The sequence below is a fragment of the Epinephelus fuscoguttatus genome, linkage group LG4, assembly GCF_011397635.1.
Source record: "Epinephelus fuscoguttatus linkage group LG4, E.fuscoguttatus.final_Chr_v1".
NCBI lineage: Eukaryota > Metazoa > Chordata > Actinopteri > Perciformes > Serranidae > Epinephelus > Epinephelus fuscoguttatus.
Genome location: NC_064755.1, coordinates 27,255,536 through 27,279,832, shown reverse-complemented (window position 1 = coordinate 27,279,832; position 24,297 = coordinate 27,255,536). Strand labels below are relative to the sequence as shown.

The 24,297-nt window shown below is 39.5% G+C and overlaps 1 protein-coding gene across 1 annotated transcript; it reads right to left on the bottom strand.

Annotated features, from left to right (window-relative positions):
- Window positions 1-954: 954 nt before the first annotated feature.
- Window positions 955-23,927, bottom strand: iqch (IQ motif containing H). The gene is made up of 21 exons (XM_049575145.1): window positions 23,759-23,927; window positions 23,229-23,351; window positions 23,029-23,123; window positions 22,799-22,874; window positions 22,421-22,543; window positions 20,208-20,310; window positions 19,980-20,060; window positions 19,553-19,734; window positions 18,868-19,413; window positions 17,287-17,353; window positions 16,259-16,342; window positions 15,988-16,166; window positions 14,774-15,046; window positions 14,442-14,630; window positions 9,688-9,808; window positions 9,152-9,438; window positions 5,285-5,443; window positions 3,882-4,004; window positions 2,625-2,686; window positions 2,044-2,152; window positions 955-1,815 (listed from the first exon to the last, which is right to left on the bottom strand). The coding sequence occupies exons 1-21, from the start codon at window positions 23,807-23,809 to the stop codon at window positions 1,732-1,734; spliced, it is 3,117 nt and encodes a 1,038-aa protein (XP_049431102.1). The 5' UTR covers window positions 23,810-23,927; the 3' UTR covers window positions 955-1,731.
- Between the last annotated feature and the right edge of the window lie 370 nt (window positions 23,928-24,297).

Here is a 24,297-nt window from a genome sequence, read left to right as displayed (position 1 = left end):
CACTATTCTCACACCTGGCCAGCCTATGAAACAACAAAGGTTAAAATCAGAATCAGCTTCTTTAGTTTATCAATTTAGAAAAACTTCACACCACTTCAATATGTGTTTATGTAATGAATTACATGTTGGAGAAAATACTCCCCTCCCCTTCTTTTTATATTTACCATACGTATTGAAATATTGTAAGTATAATGAACTTGATTACAACAGTTGCTTCAAATAAACCCATTGCAATTTTTATTACCACTGACTCCAGTGGTAATAAGAGTTTTTGTTGGGCTCCTGACCAGCAGCCTCCTCCTTTAAGTACAAAGTAATCCACAAAAAGACAGTGTTATGTTGAAATATTTCTAATTATTGTACAGTGGTCTGCAGGGGATCAGTATGATGGACAGCAGTCCACAAACGCCACAGCTACACCAAACTTTCTCCTGAACAGCCAGATGTAATACAGATTGTGGGCGACATAAAGCAACCACATAAAGTCAAGCAGTACATATTATGGGCTTTCAGATAAAAAGAAACACATATATATCGTATATGTAGAAATCTGGGTGGTTTGTGAGATATCAGCTAGGTTTGATTTCTTCAAACCAGTTGAATACAGAGCACAGCAAAATGTGTGAATGCAAACATTCATAAATTCAACTAATCTGAAAGCAAATTACAGCCTTGCAGACGTTTACAATTTACAACTAATTCCTGAAAACAATATGACTATGAAGAACAATACATGGCATTAATTATTACCTGTAGAAAAGCCTTTTGAAGTTGTGTCCCTTTCTCTGGATGTAGTAATGCAGGAGAAGACCCAGGCTGCATTTAGCCTTCCAGATCAACTAAACTATGCCACCTGATACCTGGATGAAATAAATAAAAACACATACTATATCCCTGATGCAAATGTGTGTATTTATTGCAAATAATCCATCTGCAATCTTGACATTAGTGGTTAATTTGCACTACTACTTAAATGTAAAACATGGAATAAAAAAAAAATCAAATTCACAAATCACAATAAGTAATAGTAACGCCTACAACAGCCTACAACATTGGCAAGTTAGCACATAATTTTATAAAATTTCTGTGATAAAATAATAAATATTGCTAACTTACAGAAAAAGTCCTTTGGCCATCACCTTACAGCCAACATCAGTCACTTTCTCATCAACCGTAACATGTGGACACAGGTTTACAGAGACAATCCAGTAGGGAACATCTCATTAAACAAAGTACTCAGTATACTCATCTATGTAGCACTAGAAATACTTGTGGGCACAAAGTCAAGATACTATGTAGTGTAAATACACTACATGTTGTAGTTTAAACACGTTCAATCTGTAGTTTCCAACAAAAAATAAAACAGCTTTATGTAATTTGAATGCATGAATACTTAATAATTTCATACATAAAAGCCTTTATACACAAAGCCTACTGATTCCCAAGTGGAATTACCTTGTGCATAGTTTACTGTATGTCTTCCATAGTTGTCATTTTCCAATATGTAATAATATTCATGCAGTTAAAACAGATTAAGAAGTCATTTATTTAAAGGATCATGACAGATTCTGACAATGTTATTACAGGAATTTATTCAGATTTCTGTGTTTGATCACCACTGATTCATTTCCAAGGTTCATGTGTTCATTGTGTGATTAGGCATTAAAGCTGGCATAGACATGATGACTTAACTCGGGGAGAGTAAGGCGAGTTTATTGGTGAAGCAGCTGTCTAAGCAGCGGCTTTATCCTCCACTGCTCGCATCTTGTTCTGAGCAGTCATCTGCAGCACATCCTCTATGTCCTTGATCAGATCCTCAAATAAAACAAAATATAAAATAAGTTAAATTGCTCCACATTTTTATTCCCCATGAGAACAGTCTTTTATTTGGAAATTTTCTAATGGTATTACAATATATTTTTAAGAGTTATTTGGTCACATTTTCTATAGCAAAATCATTCCAGCTGACCAGAGCTCAACTCAAGATGCAAGTTTCATCATGATCCAGATGAGGAGGGATCGTTAAAGTCATTAACATGGTACCTTAAAATTGGTTTCTCCTTGCATTTTAGAGGGCGATATTTCCTGATGGATGACTGACAGATTCCGAGCAAAGGTCACCAGAGCTCCCTGGAGATCCTCAGAGACCGTTCTGTTAACGACACCCCAAACAAACGAGTTTACTAATGTTCCCCACGTTGCCAGCTAAGAAACAATCACCTTGTTCATCTGATGGTGGTGGTTAAATGAAACTTTCAGCAGACAACATCTTCAGTCTTTGGGGGGATGAGAACAGCTTGATTTAACTGTTACAGCACTGTGTAAGCTAAAGGATTTGAGTGATAAATATGTTAAATAACTCTCTGCTTAACAACTTCTAGAGTTTGCAACAACACTTACAAAGCCAGAGGTGGCATCTTAATCCTCTAAAGAATTGTCTTTACTCTCAGTTTGGAGAAATATTTCATCCAACTAATCCTCTACGTTTTTTCTCTTGTGCTTGTCTGTGAGCAGAGAGATGTAAAGCAAACCTTAATGTGCTTAGAATTATTTCCCCTGGTGATGAACCCTAAATGTCATTAACACTGTATATCTATAAATTTTACGCAATAAAACATACTTACATCATTCCAATATTGCATCGCTCACTGCTGTCGTAAACAGCAAAGACAGTTCCTTGTTTCCTCTGAAAGTTAAGAGCCAAAAAACACACAGTCAAAAGAAGAGCTCTGTCATCACTTACTGTAGATTAAAAGAGTCCTCCACTAATTCAGCATTGCACTCTGATAACATTGTCGGACTTCTGATGTACAGTTACGATCAAGATGTAGCAGAGCAGAGATAACATCTATTTTACATTCTTCTTTTTTGTCAATACATGGCACCTACATTACCCACAATGCAACCTGACTACCAACAGTTCAACACAGTCTCACAGAAAAACGTGAGGTGGACACAACCACTTTAAAATGCATAACGTGGCAGTGGGCGTGAAATGTGTTAAAATTATGAGCCGTCAACACCAGTGAGTCTGTAAAGACCGCTCGCAGTTTGGTTGGGTTTACGTAAAGAAGAACACTTGGTTAGGTTTATAAAACAAAAAATACTTGGTTGAATTCAGAATAACATAACTACGGTTAAGATAACTACGTAGAGGACGCACTTACATATTTTGCGTAGTTAAGTACGTATGTAAAGTACTCCATGTTGTTACGTAAGGTCACATCGCTACGTTGACTTTTGGTTTCACACGGGACACAAACAGTGGTCTCCTGGTTGGCAGTCCATGTGTGTTTGACCCCTCCCACCCACCCACCCTATGCAGCCTTTTCGGTCTTTATACAAAATATGTGTGTCCACCACAACAAAAGATTCTCATGGTCTTTGCACTGGCATTGTTTTTGTGTCATTTTAAATAATCTAATTTCATGCCCATGACCAAGTAATGAGATGTTAAAAATATGTGTCAATTTCACGTATTTCTGTGAAACCGGGCTGGACAGTTTGGTCAAATATTTGGGTGTGTTATGCTGGTAGCAGAGAATGAAGCCTCAACCTGCTAGCCTCAAGTAGAGATGAGGAGCAGGATAAAGAATTCTGGTGAGCTCACTTCTTTGGGAGTCAAAACCCCCAGATTTTTTTTGTTTCATTTTCAAACTTGTAGTCTTTAGACTCAACCGCCACTGACTCAAGTGACATCACTCGTGGCAATTTATTAGCGTTCATGCAGCTTTTACCATATGCAGTACTACTCCCTAAGACCTGTAATCACACTTTGATGGGTAAAGTCGAGCTCCACTTCCAATCAATTACAGATTAAGCTGCAAAAATTATTAAGACATAAGGATGATACAAAGCCAAACGGAATTTTGAGGTTTTACCTTCAAGTTAAATCCTATACCATGAGCCTTGCACACCATAAAGAACACATTATGGTATAACATGGAAAGGTTAGAGTGAAACAAGTGGCTCCCAATAACTGCATAACGCTTCACCACAGGAGGCTGAAAAAAAGAAGATAGAGACATAGCATGTTAGTGTCTGGTTGTTGTCATTAGTTTTTCTGTGAATCTAAAACAAGATAAAATCATTTTATGTTCATATTCTAAGTTTAAGCATAATACATGGTGGTGTGTGTAGAATGGGTAGAGTAGAGATGGCTGAACCCCATACACATGTCCTTAGGGTCACTGTTGAGTTTGGGGAGTGTGTGTGATTAGTAAACATGATGAGTGTGGGGCACATGTGGTAAACTGTTGGGCCTTTCTTAATTAACTGCGGGGAGGAACAATTAAGGTTTAGAAGACATGCCAAATACAAGATGAGCTTAATTGTACGATGCCAATCAAAGAAACCACAGTTTTGGGAGTGCAAGTGTTTTCATTCAATTTGGGACAAAAGCACTATACCGGATACACAAAAGGACTACTCAATGCACAATACATATCACCATAATAGAGGGGGTTCTGAGCATTTGAGTGTCATAAGTAACACTAGAGAGGTTGATTACTTAAAAGTGGCAGGGCTCAAGAGGATAAAAATGTTCCTGGTTCTTAGGCACCTTTGGGAGACAAAAAGAGCAGGCCTAAGCCCCTGTGAGCTCAGGAGATGGCCCGTAACTCGCTGTGATGGGTGTGTGTTTGCGGTTGTCAAACACAGGACCCTCACACAACAATAAAAGTGTCCAACAGGGATTTAATTGTGTTTGTAATATGCAGCCCCCTAATGATGGCCACTGCTAAAGCCATTAACCACTGCGGTGGCTCAACTGCTGCACTGAAGCACCAGGCCACCGACTAAATGAATGTTTGATAAAATAATACAAGTCGCAGATTAACAAGCGTAAACTCAGGCATACTGCTAATAAAAGAACTCCATTGTTTAAGGCCTGGCACCAGGTTGATGAGGTGTTCAAGCATGCATACACATGCATAATGAAAATGGTATGAATTATTAATGTGTTGATTATTTAGGCTCATCTATCAAAATGATAATGAATTCAGCACCTAAACACCAATTGAGCTCAGTGCGTAATTACAGTATTTAGTTGTATTTAACAAAAATGAAGAGCAAAACATTGATCTATCTTTATGATTACAATGGCGGTGTAATAATACCCTCTAAAGTCTTGCTTTAGAACCGGCGGTTTCTTTCTTGTTAAGGACAATTTGGGACACTGCAGAAGCATGCGACTTTAAATATAGCACTTAAAATCGACCCTCTCATGTTTAAGAAAAATGTAACGTGATCAAAACTGTCCTTATAAGCAAATATAAAATGGTACTTTGGCTACAATCTGGTGTTCACAGCATTTCTCTCTGACTGGCACTGGCACTTCTAAACAGCCGGTGCTGCAATTCAGCGTTCCTCCAGTCATCATCAGAAGCATCTGGGTCATGGCCAGCTGGTCACTGTATGTGAGGTCCAGATCAATAGCCCACACCTGCAAACATGACATCATGAACTCTGTGTCACAGCAGAGCAAAACAGACACTGTCAACTTAAATTCCAAATTAATCACAAAAAAATGGAACATCAAAGTATTTCACACAGCAATCCTCATAAAGAGTGGGGTCAGTACCTTTTAATCCTTACAATGTTATCCATGTTGAGAGGCAGCAGAAAGGAAAACACGGTTAATGGTGTGTGCTCGACAGATTTAGGTAATTCAGTTGTGGAATGACATGTGCACAAAGTAGATCCTTCCCAGCGTATTTGGATTCAGTGTGCCTTGGGCTAGTTTGTTTGGCGCAGGTCTGATGAGAAGCTAAGTTCAGATATGTATAGTAAATGGCATCATTATAAGTATATTAAGGGGTCAGGTATGGTCGTAGCCTTCTGCTTAAACAGGGCTAATTTTCCCAATAATAACCTAATAGCTATGCCCTCTCTTCAAAAGTGGCAAATAAATCACCAGTGAAGGAGTTGTTAATAACTAAGTGGCAGTCGGCTGCCTCCTTTTGCTGTTCCTATTTGTCAAAGTAAACGCTCCTGCCACAGAATGCAAATCGGTGCCTGTCTCAACCCCGCAGTCGCTGTAACCTGAGCACTTTATCTCCACTAACACATGAACATCTGACCATATACAGTACTTATAGGCCACATTTATTTATTTGTAATACATTCAAATATATTGTGAAACATAGGTCACAGTCAAGGGCTGCAACTAACTTTTATTTCTATTATCGATTAATCTGACAAGTAGTTTCTTGAATAATCTTTTTTTTTTTCCTCAATGAAAAGTCAGTAAAATAGTGAAAAATGCTTATCAAATTTTTCAAGGTGATGTCTTCAGATGTCTTATTTTGTTCAAAAACTCAAAGATATTCAGTTGACAACAACACAAGAAAAGGAAAATCAGCAAATCTTCACATTTGAGAGGCTGGAATCAGAGATGGTTTGCATTTTTGTTTGAAAAATAAAATGATTAATCAGTCATCATAATTGTTGCTGATTTGATTTTTTGTCAGTAGAATAATTGATAAATAACAGATTGTCAAATTCAAAGTATAATAATGTACAGACTTGAAAAGGGCTGTGCAATACAAAAAAATATTTCACAACACTTTCAATGAAACACTTGGAGAAATACCCCAAATAATAAATAATAAATTAAAATACAATAGTGACTAAATGTTTATGATAGAATTATTTCAGGCAACATGACCTACTGTTGGTAACCTGGAACAGTTTTCCAATTGGGTCTGTCATGATAATTACATTATCGACTTATGAACGTCAGCAAAAATTCATCATGTCCATATATCGTAAAATTTTGACCTTGTGTTTACATGCGTTTGTGTACATAAGAGTGTCACTAACATTTTAGCATGATGCCAGAATGATGCCAGTAGGGTTTTTACGACCATTACAAGATTTGGGTGGAGTGCCTAAGATGAATGAACAGTGAAAAAAACACCCCAGCTTAGACACGTTTTGCTGTCATTTTTGGTCAAATTAAAAGTTCATTGCTCTTTGAAAAGCTGTACTCACATTATTATGCTGTAAAATTATCATTTTATCAATGGCATAAAATGCTTTTAAAATGACAATAATATAATTTATCATAATTATTTCTAGGGCAATTTCATCCAAATAAAGGTTGCGTATGATTTGTAATTGCATGAGTAAGTATTCTAAATTCAACATTTTGACTAAGCTTTGAAACTGAATGAAGGCTGCATGTAAATGAGAATGACATTAAAATACAGCAAATGCATGAAGTGTTATAAACAGCACAATCAAAACAACTGCAAGCTGTGTACAATTACGTTTAGCATACGTTCAGCAGTATGTCCTTCACTCTGCCACCTTTATCATCAGAGGTACAGCAGCTACCACTGGATAGATGCTCCTCTCTATGCATCAGGTTGATACCTGAGTCCGAGTGATGGACACACTCCACCGTGCCATTCACTCGACTCACTAAAAATCATACTCCAATGTCTCATTGTCACTCTTAACAAAGCCGTGGGAAATGCAAGCCTGGATTGTACCTGTTTTCTATTGCCTTGCATTTTCATTAAAAACCCTGATGCTGCAGCTGGGGCCCCACCGCTCCACAATGTGAGGAAAGACTGCAAGGGCAAACATATGTGACCCACTTCTTCCCATCAAATAAAGTAGGCAGCTTTTAGCAACAGGTTTGAATCTAAATTGATGTTTAAATCCAGACAGGTTTGCCCATGTGACTCTCTTCTGTCTGAGCTCTCTGTGTGTGGGGAGATGGTTAAGAATCTGTCTTTAATGCTCCTGCCTCCATTGAAGCACAGGCTGTTTATAGTCTGTTCTTAATTATGCTGTCAGTGAATCCCATTCAATTTTGGGTCAACATTCAAACTGAAAATTAATTTTGAGGCTGTCATCATATTATTCTGAACAGTCAAAGAAAGGACGGCTTCAGTCGCTATGATACATTTCAGAAATGGCATTTTCTGATTTTAATGGTGACCGAAATGACAATATAGTGACTAGATTAATTCCTGAAATGTAAGAAATACTGTCAGATATTTTTTTTCCCTTATAGTGAATACAATACAGTGAAATCCACAGTCCATGTTAAGACCACTGACAAATATATTTCTGCATTTTGAGACTTAATGGAGCCAAGACTATTAATACAGAATGCAGGATACTTAAATGCAGAATATTTCAAGTTTTAGGATACAAACTGCATTCTCTGAATACTGCATTGCTCACACTGTGTTAACATCTCATCCATAGGAGACCACCCTCTAGTGGCAAACATGTCCTTAACTAGTGTCTACCCTGAATCCATTTGTTATACTGAGTATACATTATGAATGCAAACATACATAAAGCTTCGACAGCAAAGAGAAACACAAAAAACAGAAGAGATGTACTGAAATGCTCTGAATAAGAGGAAGATGTATTGCTACCTGATGGATATTTAATGAAAGAAAAAAAAAGCTGAACACATTCAGTGTCCTTTTTCATGTCCTTTTGTAAAACTGTAAAGCAGCTCTGGTGCTTTCTCCACTGTTTTGCAGGTTTAGTATTTTATAGACCATGTTATAAACAAAGCATTTCATTTTACAGCTCTGGATCAATAAGCAGTCAATGCAGCCACATGTTAGGAGCAGAGGTTAAACCATCATAAACCAGCCCATTTCCAATATCATAAATCAAGAAGGTTTCAACAAAACTTAATCCTGACAAATGAGATAAGGCTTCGACGGTGCCTCGCTATAATAACAGGACAGATTTCGGCAGACCTCTGCAGGTAAGCAGCTGGGGGTTAAACACTGACAGGGCATCCCCGTGAAGCTGCCAAATCACTTGAGAATGACCTATTGTCTGAAAGATAGGTGCCTCTGAATTTCTCGGCACTGTGAGGTTAAAGGGCAAGCCTTAAATGGTGGAATCAGTGTATCGACACGACAAGACCTGACAGTTTATTAGATGGCCTTGTGACACATTTGGTCTCTGTGCCCACTGTTTGCCTTGCCTGTTTTCCAAATCCCAGGGGAGCAGTAGGGAGACACCTATCTGCTCATATGGATCCCTGATCCAGCCTAAAAATTGATCTGCTTCACCAGTATCGTGAAATAGAGAGCTTTGACACCACCCACGACCATATTTATCGTGCTAGCATGAGCTAAGGCCGTTTCTTGCCCCGCCTATGTCTCACCTTTTGCTCCATGGTGTTGCGGTTCAGAAAGGTTGCCAGGTCCACGGAGACATAACCTACAATAAGGCGCTGTAGACAGGCCTGGCCCACATGCGTGCAAATGGATTGCAAGGTCTCTTGGTGTACAGAGGTCTGAGGTACAGTGGAGCCTATAGCTTCCAGTTGACAGGAGCCGTGAAGCTGGTCTCCACAGGACAGCATGGTCACCTCACCCCCGGGCTCCAGCAGCAGATCCACTGTCAGACAGGTGACACTGTCTGAAGGGGGGTAGGCCTCCACCACACCGCCTGGACACACAATAAAAGCAGATGAATGGCTACAGTACACAGACAACAAAAAGTTATCGATGTTAGGGCACCTGAAACTCTCCCAGCAGCTGTTTAACAACCAACAAGAGTAGCAAAAAAAATTATTAAACTTGTCAGGTCACATCGGCAACATCTGGGATCTAGGAAGGACATAGGAAATGACTGCCTATTCCAAACGGTTGTATTTGCAGGTGAATAGCATTCAGTGTCTGACAATAGGTATCTGACCTTGCCTGAGGAAGGTCTTCAGGAAGCAGGCCCAGTTGGGATAGCAGGAGGTTTTAGCAGGCCGGGCGTAACGGGCAAGCCACTCTGGGATTTCATCTAAATATCTAAGCAGTATGGACCTCTGCGGAAAGAAAGTGAAGATGCACACATTAGGGTTCAACTGAAAATGAGCTGCTGACAGATCTGACATTATGCATGTTTGTTAATTCAAATACACGCCAATAACAAGCTCGGGCTACTTTATTTTGTCCCATTATCAAAGCTTTCTAGGTGTCGACTACATTATTGGAAATGCCCTTGTGTTATCCGGATGACTCCAGTGACTGCTTGTTATCCTTGAGACCTTTGGTGGCTGCTTCAATTTCTGTGCGAGTGTCTGATGGATACTGCGGGAGGGTCTATCTGTGAGTGACAGCCTATTATCAGAAGGCCTCAGGAGTCTAATGGCTTTAACTCACAGCCACAGAGACAGCACCTGCCCTCAATAACAACTCTTTCCACTGGGCAGCTGATGAATGCCTAAGCTAACCCCATCTATCTGGGGATCAATCAGGGCTTGACTGGGATCAATATCACTCTTGTTTCTGTAACTAGGAAATGCCATAATGGTTTCACCACTTAATTACGCTGTTAATTTCTAACTTTTGTTTTAGGTGTCTCTTTAACAGTTTGGCAACTCAAGTACACTGTTTCCTCTGAAAAATGTTGAAAAATAAAGTCAGCAATGACTCCACTAAACCTTTAACTGTCATTTTATACCATATATATTGTGTATTAAAGCGACAATTGAATGCTTATGTGGACTGTATGAAGAGTCCAAGTGCTGATTTTAAATACAGGGTTCTGTATGTAATAACGTCTGTGTATGACCATTAGAAAGGAATTTAATTTGGTCATACACAATAACATTTTTGAAACCTGTGCGAAAGACGGCTAAATTCTGAATGGAAATAATGTCTTTGTTCTTTTATCGTTCTATCTAGAGCGTTACTTTGTTTTGAGTATATGCTGTCTGGCTTCACTGGAGACAGGACTGGAGATTATGCTGTTGATATTCCAGTCATGTAGCAGCCATCATCATATTCAAGTACTGTAAGAGGCGAGGTCAAATGCTACACAGTGATTCCCCCTATACAAACCATAAAGCACACAATGGTGCGGCAAAAAGTGTAAGGGAACGGTTGTCATTTTCAACGGAAGAGCAAGCTCACCCCAGGACTTTGCCTATGCAGTTCACAGAAACAGCAGGACAGGGAGAAAAGAAAGAGAGGTATTTTGCAATAAATTATTTGGACTTAAACTGCGTACAGTACCCCGTGATAGGATTCAGGCTTTGCTTGGTGTCCACATAAAGCCGAGCAATCTGGTCATAAATAAAACAGATGTTGCCCTGCCTCTTTGATTGCCATTCCATCTCTCCATTACGTAGAGAAACAACTGAGAAGTCACAGCAAGTCTCGGTAATATTTGGATATAATCAGACTAGTCATACATTTAATATGAATATTTGTTTTCTGAATCACTGTCCCACCAACGCTTCAACCTCAATCTATAACAGCCCATGACTAATTTCATGCATCATACTGATATGAATCAAACATTAAGTCGCTCTCCTGTTATCACATTCTCCTCATCCCTGGTTGAATTTTAACATCTTCGCACAAGGACAGCAACCTTTCCTCTCTTAAAGACTGCATAAAAAGCACTTTCACCTTCAGTGAAATGAAAGCAAACATAAAGCATAAACACTTATACAACATGGAAAATATTCACCATCTTGTTAAGGTAAATTCAGGTGAGTTATGTTAACGCGGAACATTATATATTTAAACTCCTCCATGCAAACACAGACTGCACAATATTTAGACAGAAAACATCTGCACAAAACGTCCCCGCACCTCTTCAGTGGTAGTGATTATCAAATGACCCATTTCGTTGACAAACTTAACCTAAATAAGGTGTTGCTCAAGATCTGTTTGTACACAGCGTGACAAAAAGAAATACTCCATCTGTTGACGCTATTAGGTGTAATTTTTACCCTCTTGTGCCTAATGATCCATATGCAAGCTGTGTGAGCGCTTAAGTGTGTGTGTGGCCCCCTTCAGGCGTTGTATGGGTGCAGATCTACATGTCTTTAACCTCTCTCTGTGTAAATGCTAAAAGAGGCCTGGGGGCTTTCTGCAGGCTGAAACATTGTGCTGGAGGCTATGGGCCTCACATTATTCAGAGAAGCGCGCTCATCTCCTAGACCTCTTTGGAAGCACCTCTAGTGTGGCTGCAATCCCTCCTCCTTCTTGTTGTTGTACCCTTTTAGGCTCTCTTTTACATTGCCAGAAGGGATCTGATTGTTGGTATTATTCTAAAAGACCACATGGTATTCTTGTGAGTCAGGCTTCTTCATGCTGAGCCCTTCAGAACAAACAATAATTACAAAAATATGCACGCAGTCTGTGTAGACAGAGGCCAAGTTTACTCTATAATCCTCTCTCTACTTTTACAGTGATTATAAAGGGCATGAGACACTCCACTGAATTGTAAAACATACTTGTATAATACACACTTCAATCAACACTTATTTGTTATTTTTTTGGTAAACAATGATCTTAGTGTTATTCTTGGTAATTCTGAATAAATATTTAAAATGCTTCGTTTGATCATTTGTGTTTCATTAATAATTAATTAAATTGCGACTATTTTTGTAAACATAGCTTTAAACATCTATTGCATAAATGCTTGCAAATATTCAGTATCTATTCTGTTTACCAGCTGTCACCGCTGTTGCAATTAGGTCTACTTCTTTTCACCAACGTGCTACGATAATGAGTGTTATATCTCAAAATGTACTGCCATGTTTAAACATCCATCTACAGTTTCTGCTGTGAGGAGAGGATTGCACTGATATAAAATATTCATATGTTTCTATCTAATCAACAACATTGTTCTGTAGTCTTTCAGCATATAGAGCCAAATTGCTATCTTCAATATACACGAGTACAACAGCAGAAGGACGATGTAGTGCATTTAAGGGGCTAATACATTTTAGGGGAAAACAATGTCATAAGAAAAAAAGCATGCAATGAGGAGCACAGGATGTGGGCTTTGCTTTGATTAAAAGAGCAAGGTGTAGAATAAAGGCCAGTTAAAGTGTTGTGTCCATATGGCCCAGAAGCCCCGAGGCTGTCGGCCTACACTGGGGGCCTCGGCACTCTTCCCTCTCCATGGGACCCCAGCTGGTGAAACAAACCCCATTTACTTTCCTGTGCTGCCTCAGCCACCATTATGGACCTTGGCTGTGGCTCAGCCACTCTCTGCCATAATTAACAGCACCAATGCCACAACAATTACAGCCCCGCACTGCACATACACTATGAATCAAAGAACGAGCTAATAGGAACAAAACAGAGTGAGCCATAAGAAGCTTGAGATGACTGCTGTTCTTTCAAATGGAATAAAAAGTAAAATCGTTGTGCTCCAAGCCCACAATCATTAGCCTGTAATTAGTTTACACAAAGCTCCCAGTTAAATGGCAAAATACGGTAATTAACACATGACAGAAAATCAAAGGCTACTTTGTAAGCATATGAGAAATAAGAGCCAGGGGCTCAGAAGCTGTGTACAGATTGCATCTGTACTAAATGAATGGTTTACCAATGATTAAGTGCATTTCATTTGTTTTGAATAGGTCTAGATTAAACCTGAATTTATTTTTTGATGAGAAAGCAGATGTTTAAATTTAATAGAACAACTACAGTGTCACACCTTTAACATAACACATGGTATTAGTACTAAAATGGTATAATTACTAATGGCTCAGACCAATCCAGTGAGTGTTATGGACAGACAGAGACAGAAAGCTCAATGTTGTAATGCTGGAGCAGCAGATCAAAGCATCATCAGCTGCAAACAAGGATTACAGTGTTTAGTGTCATTTGTACTCTGATATACTTTCAAGGCATTTGTAATATTAATTATATCAGCTGTGAATCTGTGCAACATTAATCTGCACAATAGTTTTAAAAAATATAACCAAAAAAGAAATGCTCTTTTGACCAGAGTGTCTGCACTGTGATTTAATTGTCACTGTCAGTTGAGTTTTGGACAGGCTTTTGTTCTCCCCAACGCACCGACACTAGTTGATGTGTGTTTCCTCAGAGAATGGATAATGGCTGTGTGTATAAACAGATATTTTTATCTATTGATTTAATGTTCTGTGGCTATGTGAGTGATGCTCAAAATACTGTACTACAGGGACCAGCATTATGACTGTTACCCCACTCTTAGCTAAATGATGGCATCTCTCTGACCCCACTGTGACCTTTTCTTCACTCAATGACAGAAGTGAATCTAGCCCCTTATTTTTAAAGCTGTTTCGTCTCAACAATGAGCACAATCTCCATTTTAATATCTAGCTGTTACTGTAATGTTATCTGTTAAGTATCTAGTTGTTACCATGTTAACTTTAAATGGCCGATCCCTCATTGGTATGTGTGTAATAATAATAGCAATAAACTTTATTTGTATTGCACTTTTGTAAAACCAGTGCTTTGGAGGGAGCCATAAAAGCAAGACATAATAGTAAAAAACATCAATTTAGGGAGAAGTAATAAGGGAAATAAATAAAAATAATAAAAAAGCAAACCAAAATTCAAGCAAATTCAATAAAGCACTGCATAAAAGTAAGTGTATAAAATGTCCTTTAAGAAGTGGTTCTATAGTTTATGGCAGGGAGGGAGTGACGTAATCCTCTGAATTACCTGAATCCACTCTGTGTTCCATAGCTCAGGACCGTAACGATGGCATTCCTGTAGGGCCCAGTTATAGCAGCTAAGATGGCATACATCACAGTATGCTGTGCCACGGCCACCGTGCTCAGAGTCCATCTTAAAGAGCCAGCGCTGCACATCAGTGTTTCGGGTCATGAGCTCAGCCAGTGTTTCATGGAGCTAAACCAAAGGAGAGACGTGTGAATTACAAAATACATAATATCATTAGTTACAAATACAAGTAAAAATGTATTCTGTGTACAGGCAGTGATAAAATCCCTCCTGCTGTAATGGTGTATGCATTTGTGTTTTTAATCTCTGACCTGGTTTAGCGAGTAGATGTCTCCTTGACCAGGCGGCACATCAACCTCTGCCCCGGCGAAGATCCTCCTCCCTCCCGACTTGGTGCTGTAGAGCTGTGCAATAGCCGGTTCTGGAGCCAGGATTGGCACTCCGAGCTCGTCAGCCACTGCCAGGTCATCCACATGCGCCACTCCACCCACAATATAGGCCTGCTTCCCCTGGATCAGGTTCCTGATGCGCTTCAGGGTGCGTGGACTGTACTTTAGCAGCGTGGACAGGCACATGTTACGGGTCTGGAAGAGGGGGAGAAAAAAAAAGATTTCTGCTGGAGCTAAGAGTTCTAAGTGTGTCTTCCTAGGGTTGTTTCTTGACCTGATTTATCACTGTGTACACACAACAGATCTATTATTGTAATAGCCAGCAGGGTTTTAACCTCTCCTGTATTCCAGCAGGTTGAATTGATAAAAGCTGCCTGTGGGAGTCCTCCCCTATCCTTCACATCTTTAATGTGTGCTAGCAATGAGCTCCTTGGGAATATAACTAATTACTTCACATCTGTATTTATTTGATCCACATGGAATTATCCCTTCTGTCACTGGCAGAATGCGCTGCCAGCCATGGGTAGCAGTGATTCATCTCAGCAACACGTCTGGCACAGTTTAACAACAAAACAGCGGGAAAATCAATAGAAAGAAATGAAGAAGACCATGTCATGTTGCACATTCAATCTAGTGCAAAAGGATGTAAAAAGATGGATAGAATAGCTGGATGTAAAAAGACAATATAACAACACCTTCATTTTATTGTGTTGAGGTAATCAAAACAAGTCAGAATGTCTGAAAATGCAGCAGTTAGGTGGAATAAACCGTTAATAAAACCAACAAAATGGAATTTAATTATTTACTGAACACCAGCGAGAGACTGTTGCATGTATTTTAATTAAGTATAACTTAATATAGCTTTGGTGTGTTTACTTCAAAATAACACTGATGTTAAATTTCAAAAGTACTAAATGGGGATGAAAAATATTAAACAGTGTAACTCTCACAAGAAAACTGTATAATAACAATCTCCTGTAGTACCCTCTAGAGGAGAACTCACAAACTACACATGCTTGTAGCATCTCTACACAACAGTCTCTACAGTGAACTCGGAGATCCTGCTGTAACATTAAGCGCACTCAATCAACTAGTTTACATTTGCGCACACAAAATGTGGATGTGATTGACCTTACTGAGAAATAATCTACAGCCTCCGGTGTGATGATGATAAAGCGTCTGACATAGGAGGATGAGGCCTGAGTGGTACCATCCTCCACTGTGGCTCCATCACACTTGAGGAGGCTGGTGTAATAGTGCAAAATGTCATCCCCCAGGTGCCTCGGACATACGTAGATCACCTCCACATTTTCATCTTAAAATATACAAAGACAACAAGAAGTTTACAGTGATGCGCACAAAGAAAGGTAACGTGCATGTGGCGGTGAGGCTGTGAAAAGCTCCTACCTCTAATATCACACAGTCTGCCTATTTGGATGTTCTGTAGGACGTCAAATCCCCTCAAGCTCACTCGCTGGCTGTGAGAGTATCCTGTCAGAACAAGGTCACAAAAGTCTGCACAACACTTTCACAGAGAGATTCATATCTCTAATTGGCTTCATTAAAAAAATGTGTAGCTCCGTACAAGTACCCTCACATGTGCACGCTGCTAGACTTGGCGGTGGGGTAGTTAAGTCTAATCACACAGTAGCGCAATCTGATGATTAATTTAGCTTAATAACTAGCAGGTGCAGTGTCTGTCATGTGCTGGGAGTCCTGTTGCACCATGTCCAGCCACCGCTGAGCTACATCCAGTGGTACCTCCAGGACTTTACTCTATGTCTGTCTGGATTTCTGCCTGAGAGAGAATCCTCAACTGAATCAAGGTAATTAAATGATTGGATTCATGCTAATTAACAACAATGGGGTTCAACTTTCTAATTATCCTTGCTCACACAGCACTCTCTGTAGCCACCCCAAGTGCAAATAAAGCATTCCATCTGCTAGTAATTAGGCTTAATAATTTTAGACAATCGCTCAATGATTTACAATGCACATGCCTGATTACAGTCTAAATGTGAGTGCCATGGTGAAATTAGAACAAGAACGGATCATAGCTTGCACTCTACGTCTAGTGCAAAAACACGGCAGCTTCTTCCTCTTGTGTGCGTGAGTGTGTGTGTTTTTTGCAAAGCAATAAAATAAGACCTTTGTGCCTCTTGCAAATATTCAACATAATGGCTTTTCATTTGCTTAATCTGCAAATTAAATGGCGATTGAGACTAAATTGTTCAGTTCCCTGGCATGGGGACTGTCATCATCCTGTGAGTGCTTTCCTGCAGAGAGTCATTTGAACGAGACAGAGTGCCTCCACCAGGGCTACAGACTGGGGCAGCAGCAGAGTGGTGAGACAGGGGATGACTGCTGCTAGATCAGATGTGCATGTGTGTGGGTGTGTGCGTGTGCGTGTGTGTGCAGCAGGCAGAGAAAGCTACCTAATGAAGGGATGTGGATAATGGTCCTCTTGGAGGACTGGATGTGTTTCCAGTTGGCTGCCAGATGCTGGGGATGGAGAAAAGGAGTGATCAGAGAGGGGACTGCTTGGACGCGTCGCACGCACACACACACACACACACACACACACACACACACACACACACACACACACACACAAATCATCACTGCATAGCTAAAACACATCAACCCAATCTCTCTCTGGGCTAACAGAAGCAAACCAAGCATAAAATACCACCTTAATTAAATTAAGCGTTTACTTTAGAAACATCTTCTCACAATTAATTCAATCAGCAAGGTACATGATGCTACTGCCAGGGGAAGATTAGCAGGCTTAATTAACAGGGTATGAATGTTTAAAGAGTGAGAACATACATTTAGTGCATGTATACACACACACAGTGATGTTAAAACTAAATGAACTCGTAGGCACTAATTAATATTGTGTCAGCGGCGTTCTAAAAGATGTTCAGCCCAGATGACAGCACAGACATGACATCTACGCTGAATGGGGAAAAATTTACAGAACATTATACATCTAGGCAAACTATGCTGTCATACCACTCCCTCCAAGAACTAAATAGATGTAGATTTTTATTTCTTGGGTTGAGGATTGTAAGGTTCTGCTATGGTGGAAAGAAGGTAGAAATAATGTTGGTCTTCACAGCTTAACAAGGCATATCCCCCCAGAAAATCGAAAAAGTAAGACATTTTTAAATCTACTATCTATAATATTATATCTATTTACAGAATGTCATTATATATTTAGCTACTGTTACGTGTATTATAATTAACTGTAGGTAGGACTGGGTACCTTCTGTGTCCTTGATCTCCAGCCCTCATAATCACTGTTTCTCCATTTGTCTTCTTTTGCTATCAGTGTGGCTGCAGTTTTACTTTCTTCATCTGTCTCACTCTTTCTCTCTGCTGTTCATCTAACTCCTCCTGTTTTATGTTGTCTTGCTTCTCTCTGATGTTTTCCTCTGTTCGTTTGTCTCACTGCTCCCCTCTGCTGTTCTGTGTTTCTGTTACTCTCAAAGCAGAAGTACTAAAACAGCACATTTTAAAGTTACACACCAAGATTAATGTCCCTGCGTTTTTATTGACATGACACTGCCACATCTCTGTGTTACTTTTATAATCATTTACTAAGAGTAGTGCATGAAGGATGTTGCTCAAACACAGATTTTGACTGGCTCTCTGTGAAACACTGGCGTTTTTGACTGAATGGAATATAGAACTTAATTGTGACAAGCTGAAATGTAGAAAATATTTTCCTTTTAGCCTAAATAATGTTTTAAAACACTGAACTTGTTGTTTTTTCACAGATTATGCAGATAATTTTGACAATAAATGATAATACATCAAATGGAACCATGTACATCAACATTTAAGATTTGTCTTATTTAACTTAATCTAAAATAATGAATAATAGTCTGACTCTTATTTTGAAAAAATGGGAAAAAAGAGAAACAAATGCAAGCTCTTAAAAGGTGAGAGAGCAATATTAAATAAGAGGGAGAGAAAGTGAGAAAGCACACATTGGATATAAGCAACATCACCTGGGCTCTGCTGCGGTAATTCTCCAGTTGTCTGAAACGTCGGGCCTGAAGGGCCTTCCTGACACGGCGCATCTGAGTGCGCATCAACCATGAGATAGTGATGGTACCTGCCGCCCACTTGCGCCGGCAGTGGCGCAGGTAGGCTGTCCGGGCTAAGCAGCGCCTCCAGCAGGACTGGATGTGGATGGCAGCTGCCTCAATGCCTCCCTCTCCCTTGTAGCGCTGACCTGGGCGTAAAACCAGATCCGATACCTCCTCCCAGTTTTCAAGCACTGAGAGGAGGCCGATCACTGGAGGAGCCTTTCTCCAAACACTATCCCAACCATGCCCAAACTCCACTAGCTGTTCCCCGCTCACTCTGGCTAGAGGCACGGCAAAATCCCTGAGCAGCTTTTGAAGGGCCTCCAGAGCATCCTCCACACTGCTCCAGCAAAAACTGAAGCTCTGCTTGAAGTGACAGAAATCTGTCGCCAGTGGGTTTATCCGTCCCTTTACGATGGTAAAGGGATATTTGCTGATGTTTACTGGAACTTGCACAGGTAGATTCTACAGAACACAGAGAGACAAGTGAGAGGCAACCAACCAAGACTTTGTTTATACAATTAAAGGAATTGAAATGTCTTAGATCACCTTCTCTTTCTTGATTTTATTTAACATCTATTTAAAACTATTACAGTATTCTCACTTGAGGGCTTTTAGGACTAAGACCATTGGTTCCTCGCATCATGCCACTGTGGTCCATGCTCTTGGAGGTTGTGGAGGGAGGCGGTGTCTTGGTGGTCCAGAGGGGTGTTCTTTCACAAATGGATCTGGTTTTTGTTTCCCATTTCAGCTGCTTGTGACACCTGGACTTCGAGCTTATCAGACCTGAAGCCACAAACAGACAAGCTTGACTGTACTCTATCACTGATCAGTCAGTGGCAAACCGTCATTAGTGTCAAATCAAGTGGCAGCTGTTCCTACAACAACAGAGTCACTAAAGGGTTTAAACTAAAAAACAATCAAAACAATGAGAGAAATGGCAAGAGAGCAAAACAGAAGACAAAATGCATAATTGCCTAAAAGCCAAATCAAAATATTGGATTGCCACAATATTTCCAAGTGCAACAGACCTGTCTTAGAAGAATATGAATCCTCTCTGGGGTGAAGAGAGGCAGCCTTGTGCTGGATCAACATGCTAAGCAAATTTGTATCTGGCAATGATGAAAAGGAAAATAAAATCAACTTTAAACACATTGTGCTTGTTCATTAAAGTTTCAGACACAAACAATCAGTGAGCATTTGTCTGCATTATAACAGAGGTAAGATGTTGAAGATGAGGTGGTGCAATGTCTGTTTACCTGTCCCCATGTCTTCTTCAGGCATTGCCAGGCTATGACGGCCCTTTGGTTCAATGGCCGGAAGATTCTTCACAGGGCGAGTGATCATTCTGTGATGTTTTGCCTTAACAGAATATTTTTATAGGATCAGAGGTTGTACGTCTGATAAATTAAATCAAAGCAATGCCACCAGATCCTGGTCCACACCGTAAAAGTTGCTGCCCCCAGTCAAAGAAGGCTGGCCCTAAGCACTTGTTTAATCAAATGTTTTTCTTCAGTAAATATATTTTGTTTTTCTTGAGATACTGTCTTAAGTATATCAGGTGACCAACCATTAATAAGACTCGCAGCAGCTTCGATTTAAGATAAAAATAACTTTCTAGCAGAACAAGTATAAAGGAGAAGCCTGGGATAGCCTACATGATTACAAACAATGGATTTCCTGTATTCATTAAGAATTTAGGAGAGCCATAAAACTGGCACTGACAAAGTTGTAAACTGTCCTGCAACCAATCTAACCCTACATCAATTAATCACAAAGTAGCCAATTATGGGTTTATTGTAAAACACTATGACTCACAGCAATTCTGTTCTGCTAAACATTTTTAATACACACTACCATATTGTAATAAAATTAAAAGTAGATGATTTAATGGCCTAGTTTACCATGAGCAGATTCAAATGTGTCATTACTCATACAACACAAAGTTTGTGCTGCTGATCCTCCAGACTTGTCACCTAATGTCCTCTCTTTCGTTCTCCTCAGACCACTGAGCTCTCTGACAGACCACAGGTAGTAGCCAGGTGCTGGGAGAATCTCCCCTCAAAGGCACACATCTGTTTCAGATGGGGTTGGGAAAAGGTGGCACCTTTTTGTAAAATTGCTAAAATGCAAAAGCTCATTTCCTGGCATGGGTACGGAGAGGAGAAGAGCTGGCCTGAGTTGCAGAAGGAGGCAGCAGGCAGAGAGCCAGTGTATAGCAGTTGGGGAAGCTACGGCTGTCTTATTGGCATGCTGGACCAGGTACCTACTTCTGTCCTGAGACAGCTGTAAACCAGTAGCCCATAGCACAGCAATCAGGCGACTGTTTCTTTAGAAGAATGCTGATGTGCTGCAATCTGCTGCTTTCCGCTTTCTGCAGCCAGCGCTTCCATCTCTCCTATATCAGAGTGACAGTCTTGGCCGCTATTTCTCATGTCAGGTATAGATTACCAAAAACATATTGGAAAAGAAAGTGTGTAAAATATATCTAAAACTAATGCCGACCTTTGCAAAGATTAATTTGTTTGCTGTGACAAGTGCTGGCTGTCACCACTGAGCCAAGTGACCTTTATGTCACTGTCTCTCTGAGCATGCAACTTGAAGCATCTATTAATGCAGACCTGTACCATCACTCTTTACTCCAGCATAAAGTGTCTGTTGTGGGAATTAAGGGAGTGAGCATCAGGGGAAGGAACAATGATATCCAATTCATCTTAGTTGTAGCAGAAATTCTTGTAATGCTTTCTAATCAAACCTTTCCTGAGGCATGTGCTGTATGTTACAATTAATATCAACAAAGACTCAAGACACGGGAATCAATTTCTCACAGTGCAAAGCAAATAACTGGAGGACATAACATTATTCTGATTATAGTTTATTATTACAGTCGACTGTAGTCTTTTCCAGCAGTCAGACTGAAGTGTGATGAGAAAATCTGCTCCATAACTAAGAAAGCAAAAATGCCATGTGTAGCCAGATCTCTGCAGCAAATAAAAAGTTAAAAATCTCCTGGGTGTTGAGTTTTACAAAGCCACAGTTAAATTAACTGTCGCCCACTCCGTGACTGTTCTGAATGCTACTCAATCTGGTAACAAATTGCAGTACATAATTACGGGAGGAAAAAATCAACCATCACCTTGATTCCATAAAGAGTCTGAAAGGCTTTAGGGCTGATTTTAGTCACAAAGACTTTTCATAGTGTTTACTCTCAACCTGCACAATACATCACAATGAGATACTGATACAAATGTCACTAAGTATATCTTTAACATTATTTCTAGCTATAATTAAATTGAAAATACTTCTTATGATACTGATGGCCCAAAACCACACTTTATTTTAACAGCACCATAACAAACCCCTCTCTAAAGTATTGTTTCTATGGAAAACATTTATGGAATAATAATCATCATCATCATCATCATCTACAGCTGAAGTTATACTAATCTACATTTATAGTCAGATTACTTACTGCATTATTTGTGCTCCTCGTGTGGACATTAGGGAGTGATATCCCAAATTTCTGGTGCATAATGGCTCTGTTGATTGGGTGAGCAGGGTTACACAGCAAACGCATGGTTAACGCTGACTTGTGCTGAAGGAGACAGATAGAGAAAAGGCTTCAAAACTTTAAATTAGAAATATCAAAAATTGAAATGTATGTGTAATTCTGCTAAATGTGGTTTCCTTTTGTCTTAGGTGCTACCCTATCCCATGCTTCTTTTGTTTGACTTGCCTGTTATAATGTAGAATACAATGGAATAGTTGAATTTCTAACCTACCTACCAACAGTATTGTATATTACCAAGTTAAAAAAGGAGTTTCTTTTCTGAACATAAAAATAATTTACCTTTTCCCCAGGTGAAGCCCCTGGAAAGTCTTCCCTTTGTGGACGCACATCTTGGATACTCTCCAGAGCTGGTTTCCTGTGTGATGTCTCTATTTCAGACTCAAAATACCCATCACCATAATTTATGCAAACATATTTCTTAAGTGTTCTAACAATGAGATAGTAAAGGACACTGTCCCCACTGTAGACAGTTATTTAGTAATACCAAATGTAAACTTCTCCTTACTTACCATTTGGGAATCTGCTTCTTTTTTTGTAAGTCTTCAATTGCTGGAAGAACCAGCAGCTCATTGGTCACTGTTTTCAGATAATCCTCTGCATGCCACTATTCACAATGAAAGACGTTGTCCATTTCTAATTAAGTTACTTTTGTCTGATGTACATGCAATACTACTATTATCAGTGCTTGTTCTGCATGAAGCATCCTTACCCTGATGCTACTCTCTGTCTTGTGAATGGCAGCATCCAAAGCTTGAATGTCCAGTGTTTTTCCCTCCTCATCGATAGTGATGTTCTTGAGACTACATCTGAGTTTTCTCAAATCGTCTTGAACCTGTAATGCAAAGGTCTGTGATGTACATACAACCTTGACCCTTAGCCCTTTCATGGGATCTCATACACTGCGTGACTTCGTGACAAAATTCTCGATATTAAAGTTTGTATTTCTACCATAAGGAGTGCTATGAAAAGCCTGTGACCAAATACAGAGTGAGGTAAATTAACATTTGAGGCGAGCAACACATGCTTTAGTTTATCTAAATTTCTTTCTAGAGGTTTAAAAGATTAAGAATTATTAGGCTTAAAGTTCATGAAACATTTAGTTACTGTCTGCATTGTGGTCATATGTTAACTTAGCCAACTTGTTAACTTGAGCTAATTAGCTAGCTAGCAATTAGCTAAAGCCTAGCGCTGAGTAGGCTATTATCTAGTAAAGTAACGTTAGGTTAAGGAAGCCATTACCTGAAAGAAAACTTCTCCCAATTTCTCTACATTTTTAAGCGTGTCAGACATTTTTTGTAAAATTATAATAATAGTTATAATTTGACTCAAACATATGTCACGATATCATAATGACGACATGTAATAGCTAACGTTAACTACTGTAAGCAATAAACTAACCACTCATCAATCAAAGGCCTTCAAACAGTACTTGTCACCATGACAACGAGAGGTTGACCGGTTGTTTTTTGCTTCCCCGAGTACGAACTGTCAGACAGTCCATCCAAATCACCGGCTACTCTTCGTTACAATAAACTTATAAATAAACCAACCATGGCCCAACTTGTTTCTCACTGTACTCGTTAACGTAAACATTTATTAGTAATTTATTGGCGGAGCGTTTGAGTGGGCGCTTGCCTGAAAGGTAAAATTTAGGGAATAATCCCCACAATAATACAACATTTGAGTACGCGAAGCGCATTTACTGTCAGTGTTGCCGTAGACACAAATTACATTTTCAACATCTGTAATACAAGAATAACTTATCTAATAACAATGTA